Here is a 20453-nt window from a genome sequence, read left to right as displayed (position 1 = left end):
TGAGCTAAGGAGTCTTTTACTTTATGCAATAATAAAGAATGTTTTCAAAGCCAAAGAATCCATTTATTGAAAAGAAAAAAAAATTGTTTATTGAAAAGAAACAAGGGGGTGGAGTGGGGAACAGTACAATCACAGATTCGCGTATATCCTGTCTGGTGTGCTGTGCAGTGAGTGCTGCACTTCAGGACAGCTATACTGCATGGTGATGGGGGTTGAGTGCAGAGGGTAATGGTCGTGGTTTTCAGGGCTGGGTGGTGAAGATACTGGTGTTGGAGGCAGCGGGTGGCGTGAAGAACACGGAAGTTGGGGAAAGTGGGTTGGAGGTGACAGTGGGGCACAACGGAAAGTTTTGGGACAAGGGATGTGGGGGGGGGGGTGGCGTTTGCGGTACTGCTCCTCTTTCTGCATGGCTACCAGCTCCTGGATAGCGTCTGCTTGGTGCTCCAGGATGCTTATGAGCCTATCAGTGCTTTGCCGCCGATGCGCTGCATTTTCCTGGCGGATCCTGCTTTCTCTCTCCCTCCAGTCCTGTGCTTTCTCATTCTCTTTAATAGATTGCCGCATCACTTCTTGCGGCATGACTCCTTTGCTTTTTCGCGGTCTCTTCCTGAGTCTTTACAGTCTCTGAGCAGGCGATAAGAGGGACGGCTGAGGTCTCAAGGTTGATGTAGCTGCATAGGCAAAATGCAACATTTAACAGAGGCAGCATTGTTTATACCAGACAGAGTAATGATTCCCCCACACTTAAGGAGTAGAAAACACACAGGGTCTACACAATAGCATAATTTTCCCGTCCGAAACAGAGCACACACATCCCACGGGAGCCTCAAAATGGTGAGTAAGGGGGACTGATTGTTTCAGGGCTGCACTGTCCTCTGGGTTTCTGTGCCTTGGGGAGAGCCAACAGCTTCAGGGGGCACCTATACTGAACACTGTCCCAACATTTTCCACAGGAGTTCGTCCTGGATGATATCTGGCTGCTGAGGGTGACCTGGGAAGCAAGGGAGGGTCTTCTACTGCAATGCGGCTTCCGCCCTGGCCCATATGCAGCTTGCCTGTGTGCAGCAATGGTCCCCCCGCCCCTCGCGGCACAGTGGCGCGGACACGTTAGCCTGGCTGGGACAAGGACCACGGTGGCTCTCCCGATAAACCTGCGCAAGCGCATTGCACACGTTCTGGATGAGACATTCGAGGAGATTACCGAGGCCGATTACCGCGATGTGATAAACCACATCAATGCACTATTCCGCATTTAGGCATGCATGCCTAACCCTCCTCTCCCAAAGACCCCGCACCGAAAAAATTCCTTCCCGAAAAAAAAACCCGCTTACCGGGAATCTGCTCTTCTGTTTGTCCTCCACCAAGTACCGGCCGCTGCGACTGGCTACCTTCCTCCTGGCTCGAGAAGAGCTCCTGGCTGCATGGCTCCAAGGATTCCGGGGTGTCTCCATCCGGCCCACCACCCTTACTCCCGTTTTCCTCCTCCTCGTCCTCCTCCCCCACCACACACCGGCTCTGAAGTGTCCATGGTGGTGCTCGGAGTGGAGGTGGGGTTAACCCCAAGTATCGCATCCAGCTCTTTGTAGAATCGGCAGGTCGCAGCAGGAGCACCCAAGCAGCCGTTTGCGTCGCGGGCTTTGCGGTAGGCACTCCGGAGCTCCTTCACTTTAATCCTGCACTGCAGGGCGTCCTGGTCATGGCCCCTTTCCATCATGTCCTTTGATACCTTCCCGAAGGTATCATAATTCCTACGGCTGGAGCGCAGCTGGGACTGTACAGCTTCCTCCCCCCAAACACTGATGAGGTCCAGCAACTCGCCATTGCTCCATGCTGGGGCTCGCTTGGCGCGTGGAGGCATGGTCACCTGGAAAGATTCGCTGATAGCACTCCACACCACGCCGGGCTGAGCAAACAGGAAGGGGATTTTTAAAATTCCCGGGGAATGTAAAGGGTCGGTCACATGGTTGGTTACCTGAGGCCAGGGCAGTAGAGTTTGAACTGATGACCAGAGTGGCTAGAACAGGCATTGTGGGATACTGCCGAATAATTCTGGAGGCCATTCACAGTGCATTGGGCGGCCACACTGGCGCCGCAGCGGCAGCGCTGTGCTTGCTATTCCTCTCGGAGAGGTGGAGTACATGCAGCGCTGCAACCACGGAGATACAGCACTGCAAATGCCTTGCCAGCGTGGACGGGGAGTGAGTTACAGCGCTGGGGGAGCCTTTACAGCGCTGTAACTCGCAAGTGTAGCCAAGGCCTACGTCATGTAGCTTTTTATTTTCTTGCTTGGGGATAATGTGATGAATTTTTAATTAACAGATAATTCTTGAGCTATTGTACACTGGTTGTACTAATTTTAATGCAGGTCACATTTGGATCTAAAAATATTTGCATGAATCTCTTTAAATTTGCAGAATTGCTAAATGTGATGACCACCTTAAAATATTTGTCAGCATTTGTTACAAGCTTTCACAGTTTGCGATTTACATGATGTTGGGCATCTGCCCTCTTTCCAAAAAGAGAGCCACATACTGTAAATAAAATAGTATCTAGATCAGGCCTGCACAACATGCGGCCCGCGTGGGCTTACTGTGCGGCCCGCGGGGGGGTGAGAAGGTGGGCTCACTGTGCAGCCCACGGGAGGGGTGTAGGCAAGCCAACAGCTGGTTGGCTGGCCGGCGGGTGGGCAGGGTGGAGAGTGAGGGTGAGCCAGCGGCAGGAGGCGGGGGCAGAAGGCCAGGCAAGTGAGCTGGCGGTGGGGGAGGGGGGCTGAGGAGGCGAGCGGGTAGCAGGGGGTGAGTAGGCGAGCTGGGAGGGGTGGGGGGTGCTGAGGAGGCGAGTGGGCGGGCAGTGGCGGGGGGGCAGGTGAGCCGGCGGTGGGGGAGGGGGGGCTGAGGAGGCGAGTGGGCGGGCAGCGGTGGAGGGGCAATTAGGAGAGGGAGGTTTTTCTGTCGCTACACCGGCAGCTGAGGAGGCAAGCGGGGGGGGCAGGTGAGCCGGGGGAGGGGGGGCTGAGGAGGCGAGTGGGCGGGGGGGCAGGTGAGCCAGCGGCCGGGGAGGGGGAGCTGAGGAGGCAAGCGAGGCCGGGGGAGGAGGGGGCTGAGGAGGCGAGAGGGCAGGCAGTGGCGGGGGGGCAGGTGAGCCAGCAGCGGGGGAGGGGAGGCTGAGGAGGTGAGCGGGCGGGCAGTGGTGGTGGGGCAATTGGGAGAGGGAAGTTTTTCTGTCGCTACACCAGCGACTGAGGAGGCGAGCGGGGGGGCAGACGAGCCGGTGGCGGGGGAGGGGGGTGGCTGAGGAGGCAAGCGGGTGGACAGTGGCAGAGGGTGAGTAGGTGAGCCAGGGGTGGGGCGGCAAGGAGGCAAGCAGGTGGCCAGTGGTGGGGGGGGGGGGGCAATTGGGAGAGGGAAATGGCAGAATGCCCCCGACGGTCCCAAATGTTCAAGTAACTGCCCCAGGGTGGTAAAGAAAACTGGGTCATTAAGGCTTGACAGTCTCTGGGGGGAATCTCTGCTAATCCCAGGACCAGACAGGCTGCTGTGTTTGGATCAGGGGTTCTTCAACTTTTTCATAGTGTGGAAAACTGGTTAATGCAGGGACTGCCTCATGGGTTCATGTGCCTGTTGTCCCTGCAGCAACTGCTTCCATGGAAAAGCCACCTTAGGACGACGTTTAAATGTATATTTAGCTTCTTTCTATCCAGGGGTGCCTCTATGGTTTTTGCTGCCCCAAGCATAGCAGTCAGGCGGCTTTTGGCGGCATGCCTGAGGGAGGTCCGCCGGCGCCATGCCTTCAGCGTCCCTGCCGCCGAATTGCCGCTGAAGCCGCAGGACCGGCGGACCTCCCGCAGGCATGCTGCCGAACGCAGCTTGACTGCTGCCCTCACAGCGACCGGCAGGCCGTCCCCCACAGCTTGCCGCCCCAGGCACGCGCTTGCTGCGCTGGTGCCTGGAGCCGCCCCTGTTTCTATCTCGCAGTCAGAAGAAGCTGGCCCCATGTGCACACACCCAGCTCTCTGGACTCAATCCCACCACACTTTGGGAACCTGTGCAGCTAAGTCTGTCCCCAGCAGTGCAAAGGCAAAGGGAGGACAGGATCAAATCAAATGTCCATCCCCACCTTAGAGAAGAGAGAACTATGACATACTGCACATAAATCCGAACCACTTCATTAGCTGAAGAGTTAAGCTGTAAATTTTAGAGGAGCCCAGTTAAAAGCCCATCAACAAATCTCACTTACAAATACTCGACAGCTTCCCTAAAAACCCAAAGGCAGGACAGTCTACAAATGAACAGTTCAGGGATCCAACCCCACAGCCATATCATTCTTCCCTGTTCCTCACCATCCTGCCTGCCCTACCCCCAAGAATCCTAGCCACATCCCACCCGATCCAGGCCCCCACTTCTTCCTCTGCAGAGCAGCCCTTGCCGCAGAGCCAAGACTCAGCAGAAGGGCAGTTTAAATAATTTACAGAGTCAATGTTATAAACATGACACAGGTCTTTGTGATCCCCCAGCTCTCCCCTAGTAACACCCAGAGGCCCCCATCCGACTCAGCCAGACACTTGGTGTTTCGGGCCAAGCCATTTTGGGGGTAGGAAGCTAGGAAAATGTTCAGAAAGGGAATGATGGATATTTGTGAAATACCTTAATTGCAAAACCCCTTTTCTGAAGGTTACCAAACCTCCCAGACAAATCCTACCTGGCCTAGGAGAGCTCAGGGGATCTGGTAATTTTGTGGAGAAGTTACACGGAAGTTAAAAATGAATCTTAGTTGTAAGTTAGGATCAGTCTGAACTATGGAGTGGCTACCACTGTCCCATTACATCCGGGTGAGCAAGCAGCATTGGGCCTGATCTGGTCTGGCTCCCATCCCCTCTCCAAGGGTTGCAGCTATCTGGAGGTCCTTGCCTTCCACACCTTCCTCATTCACACCTCATTCAACAGGGCAATCGATTACAAAGTGTGTGGGGGGAGATCTTATTCTACTTCTAGCAAAAAGACATTTTTCTTTTACCTTAATTATACTACTTTAGAGGCCCGCTATAACATATTAGCGAGGTTCAATACAAAGTCATATAAAAGTTATACAAAAATGCATAATGCAGAGATTTATCTACAACTGCATTGATTGACTGCTGTGTGCAGTAATATAGTGACCCCTGGGTCTTTGAATGAGGGTTTATACTTGGGGGAGGCGAGAGGGCGAGCTGGAGGCAAGCGGGTGGGCAAGTGGCAGGTGGGCAAAGAGGCGAGCAGTGAGCCAGCAGGGGTTCTAGGGGCGGGCATGGGGGTTCCTGGCAGGGGAGGGAGGAGGAGAAAGGAGGCGAGTGTTGGGTGGGGGACTGACTAGGAGGGACGCAGCAAGCCAGTGTGGGGGCTAAGGGGTGAAGAGGGGTGTGATGGTGGGGCCAAGCGGGGAGGGAGTGGGTTCTACTGCTGTGATCTGGTCACCCTATGCACGCCGTTTCTTTCCCCCCTTTACACTACAGGCTTCCACACACTGTCAGTGCCTTCCTAGTGTGCCATACATACAATTGTTTGCTTTAATTGAAAAATTCTTACTAAAGTATCACCCCCCCCTCCCCCACCCTTCCTTTTCGGCCCACAGCTGTTTCGGCGGGGCGGCGCTGGGGAAGGAAGGTTTGTTTCCGCGGGGCGGGTGGCGCTGGGGTGTGTGTGTTGTGTTTCAGGGGGGTTGGGGGGGGGTGTTTCGGCAGCGCTGGGGCGGGGGGTCGGCCCTCAGCTGTTTTCTTTGGAGTAATATGGCCCTCGCCACTTTACGAGTTGTGCAGGCCTGATCTAGACACAGCAGAGCAGGTCAAGATGGAGTTCTGCTACAGCTATTAGTTTAACTGAAACTCAGCACTACTTAAATATTATCTACTTACCACCTGATACGACCACCTTTGCACTCGTGAGCTCTGGCCGATCACTTTTTGTTAGCTTCTGCTCAATCCATTCAGACTGACCAACTGGTGATGGAGCCGTTACTGCTTATGTGACATGTTAAAAAGTACATGTTTCTTAATTTTTTAAAACTGCAATATTTTTTCTGCTTTAAGCTAAAGTACTACATAGGAAACCAAGTGACCAGGAATCCATTCCAGCACGGATTCTATTCATATGCCTCCATAATAATTCCTTTCATAATTGCCCTACTGTCTTTAAACTACAAGTCCATTTACTAGCCACTAAGATAATTTACCTCCGTATTATACTTATATATAATTTAAATTTTATTTGTAGTACTACATGCAAAGTTTACTGAAAACTATTTTCACTTTGCATATTAAACTGGACTAAAATGAAGGCTTGTAATATACACACATAATGTATCTCCTTAGCAGAAGCAGCTCAACTATTATTAAAAGAGAGAGAGAGTCAAGCTGGCTAAGTGATCTAATGACAGTGCAACATGCTAATATTCATTGATCAGAGTTGAGTTGACAAGGTCAATGCTGGAGAAGGATTCAGAGGCGGTAGTTCAACATCCCTGAATATTATCATTGATGAGAAAATGCAATACTTATGGCGCTACTGACTCCCTCTGGCAGATGTATGGAACGGTCTTGAATGGCCCCAGACCAAGAAAGGACACATGTGACTAGGGCCTTGTCTGTATTCAAAGTTGCACTGGTTTAACTGAAAGTGTTATTTTGAACTAGTTTATTTAAAACTGGTGCAAAACACAGTCTGGGACATTCGAACTGATTTAAATCGGTTTATCAATTTATCTTAATGTGATGATAAATCAATTTAAGCTAAATTGATATAGAACTGGATTAAATCAAAATGGGAATGTTCACACTGTTTTACACTAACTTAACCAAGTTGGTTTTTAAAGCAATTTAAACTTAAACTGGTTCAACTTTAAATATAGACAACTTGTAAGATTGCTGCAGCACAAGGCCAAAAAGCAGGCATAACGAGTGAAATAGTTACTAGACAGGTGTGAACAGAAGAGGAGAAAAGGCAAGTGGACAGACAATATGTATCTTTCCTTTGCTGGCAAAACTAAAAAGTACAAGCTCTTAAGCACAATACAAAGATTATTATAATTAGTTTACTTTGATAAGAAATGTTGTGAACTCAAGTTATGCTTTGCACAAAACTAAAACCAAAAGATGAAAATATATTGAAGTCAACACCCACCTTTTTCTACACTAGCACTTCCACCGCTTACTGGTGCAGCTTCAAAAGAGGTTCCCCGTACAGAAAACACTTTTACTTTTTCATCACACTTCACAGTACACACAGCATTTCCTAGGAAAGATATCATTTTGCAAAAAACATAGAACAGAGTATCAGTGAATCATAAGAAATACTAGTCCTTCTAGCAGAAAATGCAGTGTTAAAAAAAAAAAAAAAAAAAAAAATCACAAGATTATCTCCCTAAAATTGCAGTTTTAGGTCACCAAAATCAGGAGGCTTAAAACTGCATTTTACAACTATTTTAACATTTCCTTCCTATCACACACGATTTGAGAAACATGCTAGTATGGAGAGAATGCTTTTCCCCTTTCTGATCAGAGCAGCATGACTGCATTCAAATGAGCTCTCCACTTTTAGGTATTTTTACATTTCAAAGATCAGGATTTTAACTTCATAACAGAATATGAAAAGCCTCCATTTCATGAACAGGCCTTTTAAACTGTCACATGACTTAAGAAAAAAAACCAATCCCACTACAACAAACATTTGGTTTTGGATATCTTAACTGACTTAATCTTTCTCAATTGGAGGTGTTAGGAACAGTGGAGGGGAAAGAAATGCTAGAATATCAGCTTCCCATTAAAAAAAAAAAAAAATCTGTCAATTACAAGGAAGCAACTTAAAATGCACTGCAATTCATCTATGTCATGTCTCAAATGTAATATCACAATTATCACAAGATACCATGTAGGCTAAGGAAAGAAAATCCTTTCACAATAAAATTTAAGAAACAGGCTAATGAGCTCATGTCTAAATTTAAAAAATTAAAACATAGGATCAGACAGGCATTAGAGAACTATGATTGAAGCAAAGATTGCAAATGATTACTAAAAAAAGTCAATTAAATATTACAAATAATCAGATCAATGTCTACATAACTACGAAAAATAACCTTATGGATATCTGAAATCAGAACTAATGCTAGCCATATTAAATAAAGTCAGACAGTTATCTGAATGTCTTACATTTTGCAAAATCTGATCAGAAGTACATTAACAGAGAAATACAATATGTATGAAAAACATCACCAGAGATCGTTAATTAAAATGCTACATCTGGTTTCTGAGCTGCAATCCTATAGTACCAGGGAAAATTCTATGTGTTTTTACAAAAAAAACTTCTGTTTTCTAGTTTCATTCTGGTTAACCATAGCGATTTAGGACACTATCTTGAAATTCCTTACACATCCCAAGTTATAGTAATGGGAGTTTTGGTAACACAGGTAAGCAGGATCAGGTCCTTATTGTACAGCATACACACAGTCTTGTATTGCTCACCTGCATAAATAGTTCTCACAAAAGTGTCAGGTGATTTAATCTCAATGATGTCAGAAATAGGGGCAACATCAAGTTTAGCTGCCACTCTGGGAAGAAGATTCTAAAAAGTTAAATATGAGAAGTTAGCAAAATGTTCTAAATGCTGACAGGTTGTACCCTAAATATGTAAGGAAAGTTAAAATAAATCTGCTTGGCATATGAACTATAATTAAGATACATTCAGTGTCCTAATTTTAACTTTTATATAATGCTATCTGTGAGAGGACGCACAAAACCATAGACTTCTAGTATGGCTACTCATGTAGCCTTTGCAGTCAAATGAAAGCCCATTACTGTAACAACATTAGAAATTTTATGAGACTTACAGTAAGTAAACCCTTAATTCAATATGTTGAATTATGATGCTTATTTGCTTTAATAGTTTAAAACTGAATATAGATGCCATTTGCTCCCAAAATTGACAGTTATGGATTGCTGGATTCTGACGAGTAAGGTTGTGGGGGTTTTTTTTGTTTTTTTAAATACATTTAGAAGTTATTTCCCAAATACCAAGAGTGAGGAACAAATCTGTACTTGAGCAGACACAAAAAAAACCAAACTGACAATATCTTAAAATTACGAAATTTAAGAAAGACACTCTTTTTTTAGTATATAGTTGACTACGAAATATGTACTTAGCATCCTCCCTGATGTTTTTAAATATAGAAGCAGCACAAATCTTATATGTAATAAGAAGTACAAGGGTTAAGTTCTTCCCCCTGACTTGTACAACATGCACAAAATACAGGCACACTTCTGGTACCTTTAAGTCATGTTAAGTAGTACCTTACTACAGGAATAGGTACACTGAATTACTCCCACAGAAATTTACTACTCAATGTAAACAAAGAGGTCAGAGTTAGGTGATAGGAGAATAGGTTCTTCATACAAAGATCTTAAGACAAGAAAGCTGAAGCTACCATTTTTAGCCAGCTAAATATCAAGTCAGAGCTGCCAAGAAAATTTGCATTGGGACAAAAAGCATCTAAAGAACTTTATGAAGAAAACTAAAACATGTATAAAGACTGATACTGATTGCAAGTGAAAGCTCATCTAAGGGAAGCCAGATCGAATTACTAATGGAATACTTATGTGAAAGACAAAGTAAAACCAAAAAAAAAAAAAAAAAGAGAGTTGCACTTACATTTTAAAAAATATAAAACTGAGTTAGTTAGTGGTTTTCATGCACAATTTAAAAAATTTTTACACTCTAGTCTGCATTACTCCATAGACATATGTAAAAAAACCCAAAACAGTTTAGTGCTAAAAGGCATGCATGCTTTCCTTCTTCATCGATGCAAATGGCACAACTGAATACAAAGAAGCTAATTTTTACTTTAAAGAGCTACCACAGCTAGCTTTTTATACTAGTCTCTCTTTTCGGAAGGCATAATGGTTTCAGATCTCTAGTTCCTATTTGTTTTATTAAACAGCCACATAGAAAGCAAAATTTATACTATGACTGATATATTACAATTAAACACTTGCTTTAAATTGCTCTTTTACACTGCTGTAACATTTCAGAAAAGTCCAACATGGCTACAGAATATATGAAAAATCTTTCACAGATTTCCGACTCACACTTACATGTAATGGGCTCTTAGCCTCATACATGCTACAGATTTGTATGCGTTTCTTATCTGCTCACCTTCCCAAAGGCAGATGCTCCAGCACAGATGTGTGTGTAATTAAACTGTTTCTGAGTTGCCAAAATCAATGGAGTCAGCTCCTCTGAGGAAAAACATGTCACAGTTTACAACAGTCTCATTTATATTTTCAATTACAGTTTTCATTGCTAAGAATGACACCAGACTATTTTTGGCTGTATACAAATAATGCTCACCTGGTAGAAATCCTTTGTATACATCATGCTGAGCCACTAGAACTTTTGCAATGCCCTGTACTTTGCTGAGCTCTTCTGCTACCTACGATTACAAAAATAGTAGTAGTAGTATTACACCAGCACCTAGAGGCCCAATTGAACTTAGGGCCCCAGGGCGCTAGGCACTGTGCAAACAAATAGTAAGACAGTGCCTTCCCCAAAGAGCTCACAATCTAAATAGACAAGACAAAGACAGGAGTGAAACAGAAGGGTACATTTGCCCAAGGTCACATAGCTGGTCAGTGGCAGAATTCACTGCAACAGAACACAGGTCTCTGACTCCCAGTCCAGTGCCAATACACTAGACCAGAGGTGGGCAAACTACAGCCCGCGGCCCACATCTGGCCCACGGGACCATCCTGCCTGGCCCTTGAGCTTTCGGCCGGGGAGGCTAACCCCCGGCTCCTCCCCCACTGTCCCCCCTCCCCTGCAGCCATGCTGCCGCATGGGGAGCACTCTGAGCGGCGGGGCTGCGCGCTTCTTCAGGGCAGTGCAGCAGCATGTCTGGCTCCGGCTGGGCAGCACGGCTGCCAGACATGCTGCTCTGAGCGGCATGGTAAGGTGGCCGGGCTGCGGCCGGGGGGTTGGATAAGGGGCAGGGGGTCCCGGGAGGGGGCAGTCAGGGGACAAGGAGCAGGGGGGTTGGATGGGTCAGGGGTTCTGAGGGGGGCAGTTAGGGGGCGGGAAGTGGGAGGGGTCGGATAGAGGGCAGGAGCCAGGCTGTTTGGGGAGGCACAGCCTTTCCTACCCCACCCTCCATACAGTTTTGCAACCCTGATGTGGCCCTCTGGCCAAAAAGTTTGCCCACCCCTGCGCTAGACTATGCTGCCTCTCCAATATAAATACACACAATTTTTGAATAAGACAAAAACTGCAAAAGAAACCATCATAAGACATGTTGGCCTCATGTAAATAGTAGTGTGCAATAAGGTTATGTTATTACATTGGAACTACAGTTCTCAACAGGGGTGGGACAATGAGCCTTCAAATATTTCAGTAATTACAGTAAAATTGAAATGCCAACAACGCTATACACTCAAATTTGGCCCAGTCACTCCTTGTTGTGATGAAGCAGTGGGCAGGGCAAATTTGAATGAAAGGCACTGCTATCTGGTCGTGGAGGGGCCTCCAAGTTCAAAAACAATTCTAAGGTGGGATCTGAGTTAAAAAAAGGTGGAGGAGAACCCCTGCAAGAGTATAAACATTTATAATAAAAGTGATCAACAATTACTATTAAAAACAGTCAACCTAATTCTTCAACTGATCTAATCGAATTATTCAAGAGCTTAATCTTACTTCCTCTGAAATCAATGAGTTTTGCCATTTATTTCAATTATATAGGCCCTATGTTACAAGTGCTAAGGAAAACAAGCAGTGATGTAGTCCTCTTGTTAATTACAACAGAAATCGTTTGTACTGAAGTCTGACATTATTAGCTGTTGAATTGCTGTAGGTTTCAGATCTGCAGTTATGTTTTTGCTATATTACATACACAAAAGCAAATTTTAAGCTACAAAAGGGTTATTGCAAATCACATTGAGTGTATTGATAGAACTGTGTTAAGACACTTGCATTGCCCCAAACAACACTACTTCCTTGCTTTCCTGAAGATCAGTTTTACCCCCAAAACAAGGGTTGTAAGAGAGAAAACCAAGGGTTGTAAGAGAGAAAACCAAAGTGGCCACTACATAAATAACTGTTATGTATTATGACTTTTTTGTCCCACCTGTACACATTCTTACAACTTTAAAAAGAAAGTTCAGGTTATATGCAGTATCATTTTATAAAATAACTTGGGTCACCACCACACACAACACATGGAGTATTGAAAGAGAACAAGTTTCACCCATCACTATTTAGTTATGAGTGCAAAAAGTCTCCAAAATAAAAGGGGTGCAAATGGAGGTGTTACAAAATGTGAACCAAACAGATTTTTCTCGAACTCAGTAAATGTTTGCTCCTGGTCTCAGACCTAGAATGTCAGGTTTTAAATTTAAAACCAGTCTTTACAGTCTAGTTATAATCCCTTCTCCTGAGATTTGTGACTGGAGAGGATGCCACAACTTTAATGTCACTTGCCATGTGTATGGTTCTCTGCCTAAGATAAAACTTATCACTACAAGAGAAACAATTCAACACTAACTCAGTTTAATTTTACAAATTATCAGACACGATCAACATCACTTCCACAGTCTTTATACAGTTAAACTGTATTGACCTGTAGGTGTCAGTGCTAAAAGGCTATTCTCAAAATCCTTAGTGACAATGTAACAAAACTGGTCTACTATAGACTCTTGAGACAATTCAAGCAACAGTACTGGCAAGCACACAAGGCATTAGTTCTCTAATGTGTAGCATGCTTTTAAAGTCAGGAAACACTAACATCTTAATCATACATTGTAAACAAATCCTTACATTAGTAACACCTTTGATTATTAACAGAGAGATTTTTTTAAAGTTCTATTTATCATTCTTTATGCTCGGTTTACTTTTTGACGTTTTCACAGAATGGACAATAAAAGTCAGTTAAGCAAGTTTTGCTTTCAGATTCTTAGTGCTGCAATACCTGGATTTCAAACTTTACAGGAGAATATTTGTTTTTAAATAGCTATTTAAACTGGAATTTTAACATTTCTATTGGCCTTTGGATTTATAAAAACTTCATTAAAAAACAAACAAACAGAATGTAAGTTGAGAGTCCCTTTTAGCATAGTCACTTGTTTAAAAAACAACAACCCCACACCCTATATGCATATTTTCAGTTTAGAAGAGCAACAGTTTAAATTCAGGACATTTCCTTGGGACTAGTGACCATTGGCATAGCTCCTCCCACTTGAACATTATTCTTGAAACTGATCCAAGTCTTGTTTGGTTTACTTAGTGGTAGTCACTACTTTGTTTAAACACATCTAGAAAGAAAAATAATCAGGTTTCTTACCTTGTCACAGTTGGTACCAGCTACTAAACAAGATACTTCACCTCCAAGCCGCTTTGCTGCACTGATAGCATTTAGCGTAATGGGTGTAAGAGACTCATTTGTGTGTTCAGCTATTACCAATGTACTCTGAAATCTCTGGAGCAATGAGGCCTTAAAAAAGAAAAGAAAACGAAAAAACACAGGGTTAACATTAAATGTGGAAGGAACAAACAACATTTTATAGTATTTTACAGAGACCACCTAGTGCCTTATAGAAAGCATTTCATTTGTACAAAACTACATTAACCAGTAACAATGAACAGACCAACTGAACTAACAGATATTTTTAATAAAGCAGTTTGAAGGTACCAGGCACTAAGCAAGTGACAATCTTCTGAACTTCAGGCTATATACTGCATAGCCATTTTGAGATGATAGGAAGATACTAGTCAGGACTAGGGATAACAATTTTATAAACCAGATTTTTTTAGGTCAATTGATCAGCCTGGTTAAATGCCTTAAATGGTTTGTTGAGCACATGGAAGTAATTTAAGGATTTGGATGGTTATAGGATGAAATCCACAAGGGAAAGGAAGCAGGACATAATGGGAGGGAATCAGAGGACACACTGCTATAAGGCAAGTAGATAATTATTTGCTTGAAACAATAAATATATTTTTCAAACAAAGCTTTGACTAAAATCCTAGAGAAAGAACCTGCGCTTATTTTATTTTTAAAAAATATTGTATTCTTACTTTGCCTTTATTAATTGTTGGGAATTGGGAAAACAAACCAATAATTAGGGTCTTAGGCAGGTTTGCAGTCTAAAGAAACCATAATAAAAGAAGTCTATTGGACTGTATCAGACTTGAATCTAAGTAATATATTTTATTTTAAAATGTTCAACCCTTTTCTGATGATTCAAACAATATCCCATCAGAGTCCAATATGGCTACTTAAAATAATCACTTGACCGACCTACTTACTATATTCTCTGGTCATTCTTTAGAACTTGTTCTGGAGCACTTTACAAATCAAAACAAAATTGCAAAAACAGGAAGAGGATCAAACTGAAATGAACAAAGGATTCTAAACATTGTTACTTTGTTTCACTGCATTTCACTAATACTTCAGTTTAGTTTGACTACAGCCTCTTTACATATAAAAGGTTAATTTAGCCAAGCACTGGCCACTCACAAATCATACACAAAATCACAGAACACTATTGCAGGTAGCCTTTTGGATTAACTATATGGACTGCTTGCCTAACACAGTGCATTAAAAAAAAATAAAACCACCTGTATTGTTTTCCAAAGGATTTAAGTCATGATATATTTAAGTCTCTCCCTATCAACACATAAGGCCATGTAAGATAGTAACCAGGTATTTCCTGCACACCTAGTGCCACATAGCCCCACAAGGACAATGCACCCAAGAGGATCCTCCAAGATCTTCACTACTGTATGGGAGGATACAAGGTAAGAGGTATCAGCTGCCTTCACAATGCCACTTCTTACCCCTGCCCCGAGGACACTCCCTAGAGCAGTGGTCCCTAAACTTTTTTGTCTGGCAGGTGCCAGACGACGAGCCACCGCGGACCGTGGCTGGTGGACAAGCATCAGCCGAAATGCCGCCGAGAAGTGGCAACGTCAATAGGCGTCGCCGCCAAAATGCCGCCACCAAGCAGCAGCATCCAGAGGTGTCGCCGACGAAATAATGCCGAAAATCGGCAGCATTTCGGCGGTGAGGCCTCTGGATGACGCTGCTTGTCGGCGGCATTTCGGCGGATGCTCGTCCGCCGGCCAGTACGCGGGTGCACATAGATGCCCCGGTGGGCGCCATGGCGCCTGCGGGCACCACGTTGGGGACCACTGCCCTAGAGTCAGGGTCCTTTGGAGTCTGCTCAGGAGGTAATACAGCTGTGCTAACAGGTCCAGGAGAAGAAACTGCCTGGGGCCAAAAGGTGGTGTAAAGGTACAAGAGCTACAGTGGGTTTTGATTATGAACCTTATCCCTTATGTCGGGGTATGCAACCTATGGCACGCGTGCTGACGGCGGCATGCGAGCTGATTTTCATTGGCACTCACACTGCCCGGGTCCTGGCCACCGGTCGAGGGGGCTCTGCATTTTAATTTAATTTTAAATAAAGCTTCTTAAAAGTTTTAAAAACCTTATTTACTTTACATACAATAGTTTAGTTATATATTATAGACTTATAGAAAGAGACCTTCTAAAAACGTTAAAATGTATTACTGGCACACAAAACCTTAAATTAGAGTGAATAAATGAAAGGTTGCCGACCCCTGCCTTACGTTAACATTCCTAATATGATAGGAATAGAAATGATCTATTGGAAATTCCATGCAGAAAACCTGAGTTTTCTTTCCCATCCCCTCAAAGGGGAACCCAGAAGTTTTAGGAAGTAAAATATCCAGAAGTGAATACAGAAGATGAAAGTACTCAATGACTACCACCACTTCACCATGGAAATGCATTATTAAATTGCAATTTATTTTAGATTTTTAGGTTTCTATTCTTTAGGTTTGTTTTAGTCTACAAAGTTAAGTACCATTTATTATTTTGGTGCTTTTCATACAGTGAATGCTGAAATTTTAAAATACTGCTGAGTGGGTACAACATATACTCATACTGTTTTTGCAATGTTTGTTTATGGCCTATAATGCTACTGTAATACTCTTAGAAATCTCAGTCATGTTGCTCTGTAAGTACTGTATAATAAAAATTCAGGTGCATATGGATCAGCCAGCTGCCTAGCCAAAGTTTTAAATGTGTGTTTTTAATTAATGTTTGAAAAAAATTACCTTCACATCAACAATAAAGACCTTTGCACTCTGGCCATTTGAATACCAATTATTTCAAGTGACACATTGTAGTGCTCAGGTCATCTTTCAGGAAACCTATTTATGTGAATGACCATGGCAGGCAAAAAGAGAATGGCTACTGAGGATGCAGTGGAGAATAAAATAAAGACCATGGGCAGATTTTCAGATATACCAAACACCCCAAACTTGCACCAAAGTCAACAAGAACTGAAAATGCTCAACAGCATCAAAAATCACGCCACATAGTAAAATAAGTAAAGGCGCAGCAAGAATAGATTCTGAAGAGAAAAAAAAAGAAAGAAAAAAAAGAGAGCACGCCTTTAGTGAAAGACTACTAGATATTAGAAAAATCAAATACGGGTCTGCTAGGCATGCAGAAAAATTAAAAGTTACATTTATACCATCTTTCACCCAAGGATCTCAAATATTTTTATAAAAAGGTGGGAAATAGTATTGAATTTATAGATATGTTGAGTCCAAAATAGATCTAAGAAGATCTTTTGTGCAATAAAAAAAGCATTATTGAAATCTGAAAAAGGTCAACAGCTTTTACCCTCCAATCTTTAAGGCCAAAGCAAGGAGTTGGAAGCAGCACAAAAAGAATGAACTAACATCCAAAATATTTTTCTTCTCTGATGTCACCCCACCATACAGAGAGAGAACTAGTAGGTTTTTTGCATCCCCATTTGGGTAAAAATACCAATACTGAGTATTTACATGTTTGTAAACTTTAAAAACCCCAATAAAAAGGAAAACTTAGAAATAGGTAAGGCATAACTTTACCCAAACAACCTGACGTATCATTATTTTAACACAGTGGTCCCCAACCTTTTTCGTCTGGCGAGCCACGGAGGACCGTGGCGGCGGACGAGCATCCGCCAAAATGCCGCCGAGAAGCGGCAACGTCAATAGGTGTCGCCGCCGAAATGCCGTCGAGAAGCAGCGTCATCCAGAGGCGTCGCCGCCTAAATACCGCCAAAAATCGGCGGCATTTCGGCAGCAACGCCTCTGGATGACGCTGCTTCTTCGCGGCATTTCGGCGGATGCTCGTCCGCTGGCCAGTATGCGGGTGTACTTAGACGCCCTGGCGGGCACCATGGTGCCCACAGGCACCGAGTTGGGGACCCCTCCTCTAACATGCAACTTGGAAATAAAGTATCCACAGAACAATGTTTTATGACGTTATTAGGGCACTAATTTAAGACAAAAATTAATGGAGTCATTGAAATACTAATATCATATAGGTATCCTACCACCAACGTGCCTTACCTAGAATGTGTCTTACCAGTCATCACTATCTACTTGTAGGGGAGTAATGGAGTTTTCCTTAGCACACATTAGAAATCAACTGGTTTCGGATATAGGACCTGTGGCTGCCTAATTTTAGTAAGTTTCTTCTACCATTACCTTCTTATTTAGATATTTGCAGGATTCTTCATTCAGAAAAAAGCTCCGCTGAAATGTATGACATTTCTCGATTATCCCTTTCCCCCCCACACCCCAACAATATACCCTATCTTGCAGCGGACACCCCTCAATCTAATTTAAGACTATGACCCGGTTTATCTTAATCAATAGTTTCTCCATTTTAAAGATATCCTAATTTGTAAAAGTAGCTCAATAAAAGTTGCATTAAGTAGAAAATTATATTCTAGAATACCTCAAATTGGCTTTTCCCCTGTTTTTTTAAGAGAATCAAACCTAGAGGACATAAAAAGATGAGGCAAATGTGTTTTACTACCAATGGAGAGTCCAGGATTTTAGTACAGAAAGAAAGTCACCAATATTTGAAATTCCTTCTCACCATCCACATGACCTCCCAAAACTTCACTGAAATCAATTGGTCACAACTCCATTTCAATCAGTGGAGTCACATCCACTTTCAACAGTGGTGAATTTGGTCTTTCACATCTGTTTAGTTTCAACTGAACAGTAGAACAAATAGATTATACCTTATCCCTATATAAACAGGCCACTGGAGCTTCCTCTGCAGTAAACAAGTTGAAAGTCCAGGTTCCTTGGCATTGTTTTGTGCTCTTATTTACAAAGCCACTTATACAGTATATTTAAATATGATCCCCATGACAGCTGATAGAGCAGGATTCTTCCATTAAAATTCCCTGCCCCTCTTCTTTATTGCATAGGATAAATATTTTGAAATTACTAGTTTCTCCTTATCCTTCATACTTTACAAATGCTCCCTGTTTAAAAAAATGCAGGGAAGAGAGTCTTGACCACAATATTGCTAATATACTTCATCTTACAAATTAAAGAAAGAGTGTGCAAATGTTGACAAACAAGGAATTTGGCTTTGTGTTTCCCATTTTGTGGAACTTGGAACTCTAAATTGGTCATAATAAGGGATTATTATTTATACTGTAATAGCACACAACCGAGGGGCTGTACAGATATACAGGAAAAGATCATCCCTGTCCCAAACAGCCTTTAATCTAAAAATACAAAAACCACAAACAAATTGGTCAGGATAACAGTTTGTATCTTTTAAAAAACAGTGAAACTAACATGACAGCCTGTCCACTGCCCCTGTACTAAACCATTGTTTGTTACTGACAAAATCCATTGATATATCCATAGTATTAATACTTTGCACTTCCATACCACTTAACATTTGAGAATCTCAAAGGACATTACAAATAAAGCTTGTCACCATTTTACCAAAAGGGATACTTAGGTAGGTGGCCTGTAAGTAACTTGCTTAATGTCCTTCCCCCTACAGCATAAGAGATTAGATAAAATATGTCCTTCACCCACCCACCAAGTAACCCTGAGTATTCACCTAGTTGTAAAGCTTAGCAACATACAAGCTGGAACACAGAGGATGATGCAACAAAAAGTAAATAACCTTCTATGGCCTAACATATAAAAGTGATCAGATCCCACCTTTACATGCATGCCTCCCAGTTAAATTAGTTTAAGCTCAATCCTGCAAAGAAAATACATGCATTCAAGTCCCACTGCAGTCAACTGGAGGTGACTATCTACTTTACTGTGGTACTAAGGCATATTCCCACTCTCTGCCTATTTTATCACCACAAATCTGGCTAAGCCTCCCCTTGACACATGACTTTTTACAAACTCTTAGAAGATCCAATCACTAAAACCAAGAGTCTTTTACAGCTGCAGTAATTTTCCTTCGTCAGTGGGCTACACAGGGTTTTTAATCACTGAATATGAGAGCCCTGGATCCCTGCTCAGAGTAAATGCAGACCAGGACAACTTTTTAGACTTTTGCTATTAGATGAATGTTTTATTTGACATGAGCCATTATTTGAAGTGAGATAAAAATACATCTCCATAGACTGATTAAGAACTTGTCAAGGCTGTCCAGAGTATGAAAGGGGCACTCTTGCATAATGCAATATAAATTAGACCAAACCGCTTGCGCTGCCTTTTCCTCGCTTGTGCTGTCTTAAATGATGCCCCAAACCTACCAGTAATCAAATATTCTCCAAGTCCACCAAGGGCATGGTAAAATGTAACAACAGGCTTAGTTTGCAGCAAGGGAGATTTGGGTTAGATAGTAGGAAAAGTTTTCCCAACTCTAAGAATAGTTAAGCACTGGAACAGGTTTCCAACCCCCCAGCACTGGAGGGTTTTGAGAACAGGTCGGACAAACACCTGGCAGGGATGGTCTGGGTTTACTTGGCCCTGGCCCAGCGCAGGGGATGGGCTAAGTGCCCTCCTGAGCTGCCTGCCAGCGCCAGGCTGTGGCTGGGACCACGGGCCCTGTGGGCGGCTGGCGTCTCCCTGGCTCTGGGTGACCTTTGGCCCAGCTCGGGGCAGAGTCAGGCAGCTCCCCAGGACGGATAGGGTGGGGGGAGCCAGCGCTGAAGCGGGGCCGGCCGTACGGGCCCCCGGGAAGGGCTCCAAGGGGGGCGCAGCTCCCCTGCCCGGCGCTGAGGGGGTGCCCCTGCTCCCTGCGAAGCGGGCCCCGACCGCCGCGCCGCACTCACCGCCCGCCTCAGGCGCCGAGCCCCGACGGCCAGCAACATGGTGACTCCCTCCGGGACCCTCTCACCCCGCCCCAGCACCACCCACCCGAGCCGGTTGGGCGAGGCAGAGATCTCGCGAGAGCTGCTGAGGGACAACGTGACTTGGAATCCTGCCTTTTCCCATTGGCCAGCGCGCACAGCCAATCAGAGGAGGCGGGAAGTTTCTTGGGCCCTTTGAGTTCCCGGGGAGGCGCGCGCGCGCGCGCACGGGGTGAGAAATGCAGCTCGAGGCGGACTCCCGGCCCGCTCTTGTGCCGCTCGCTGATTCACT

General features: G+C 43.9%; 1 protein-coding gene across 1 annotated transcript in view; it reads right to left on the bottom strand.

Annotated features, from left to right (window-relative positions):
- ETFA (electron transfer flavoprotein subunit alpha) overlaps window positions 1-20220 on the bottom strand; it is a 49606-nt gene extending 29386 nt beyond the window's left edge. Inside the window, exons 1-7 of the mRNA XM_065411934.1 lie at window positions 20144-20220; window positions 13348-13497; window positions 10371-10452; window positions 10176-10258; window positions 8489-8588; window positions 7152-7262; window positions 5888-5989 (exon numbers count right to left, since the gene is read on the bottom strand). Of these exons, the coding sequence (XP_065268006.1) occupies window positions 5888-5989; window positions 7152-7262; window positions 8489-8588; window positions 10176-10258; window positions 10371-10452; window positions 13348-13497; window positions 20144-20182 (667 nt within the window). The 5' untranslated portion in view covers window positions 20183-20220. The remainder of the gene's footprint in view (window positions 1-5887; window positions 5990-7151; window positions 7263-8488; window positions 8589-10175; window positions 10259-10370; window positions 10453-13347; window positions 13498-20143) is intronic.
- Window positions 20221-20453: the final 233 nt, after the last annotated feature.

The sequence above is a fragment of the Emys orbicularis genome, chromosome 10, assembly GCF_028017835.1.
Source record: "Emys orbicularis isolate rEmyOrb1 chromosome 10, rEmyOrb1.hap1, whole genome shotgun sequence".
Lineage (NCBI taxonomy): Eukaryota > Metazoa > Chordata > Testudines > Emydidae > Emys > Emys orbicularis.
Note: the sequence above shows the minus strand (reverse complement) of the source record. Positions and strands in the feature narration are given on the sequence as shown.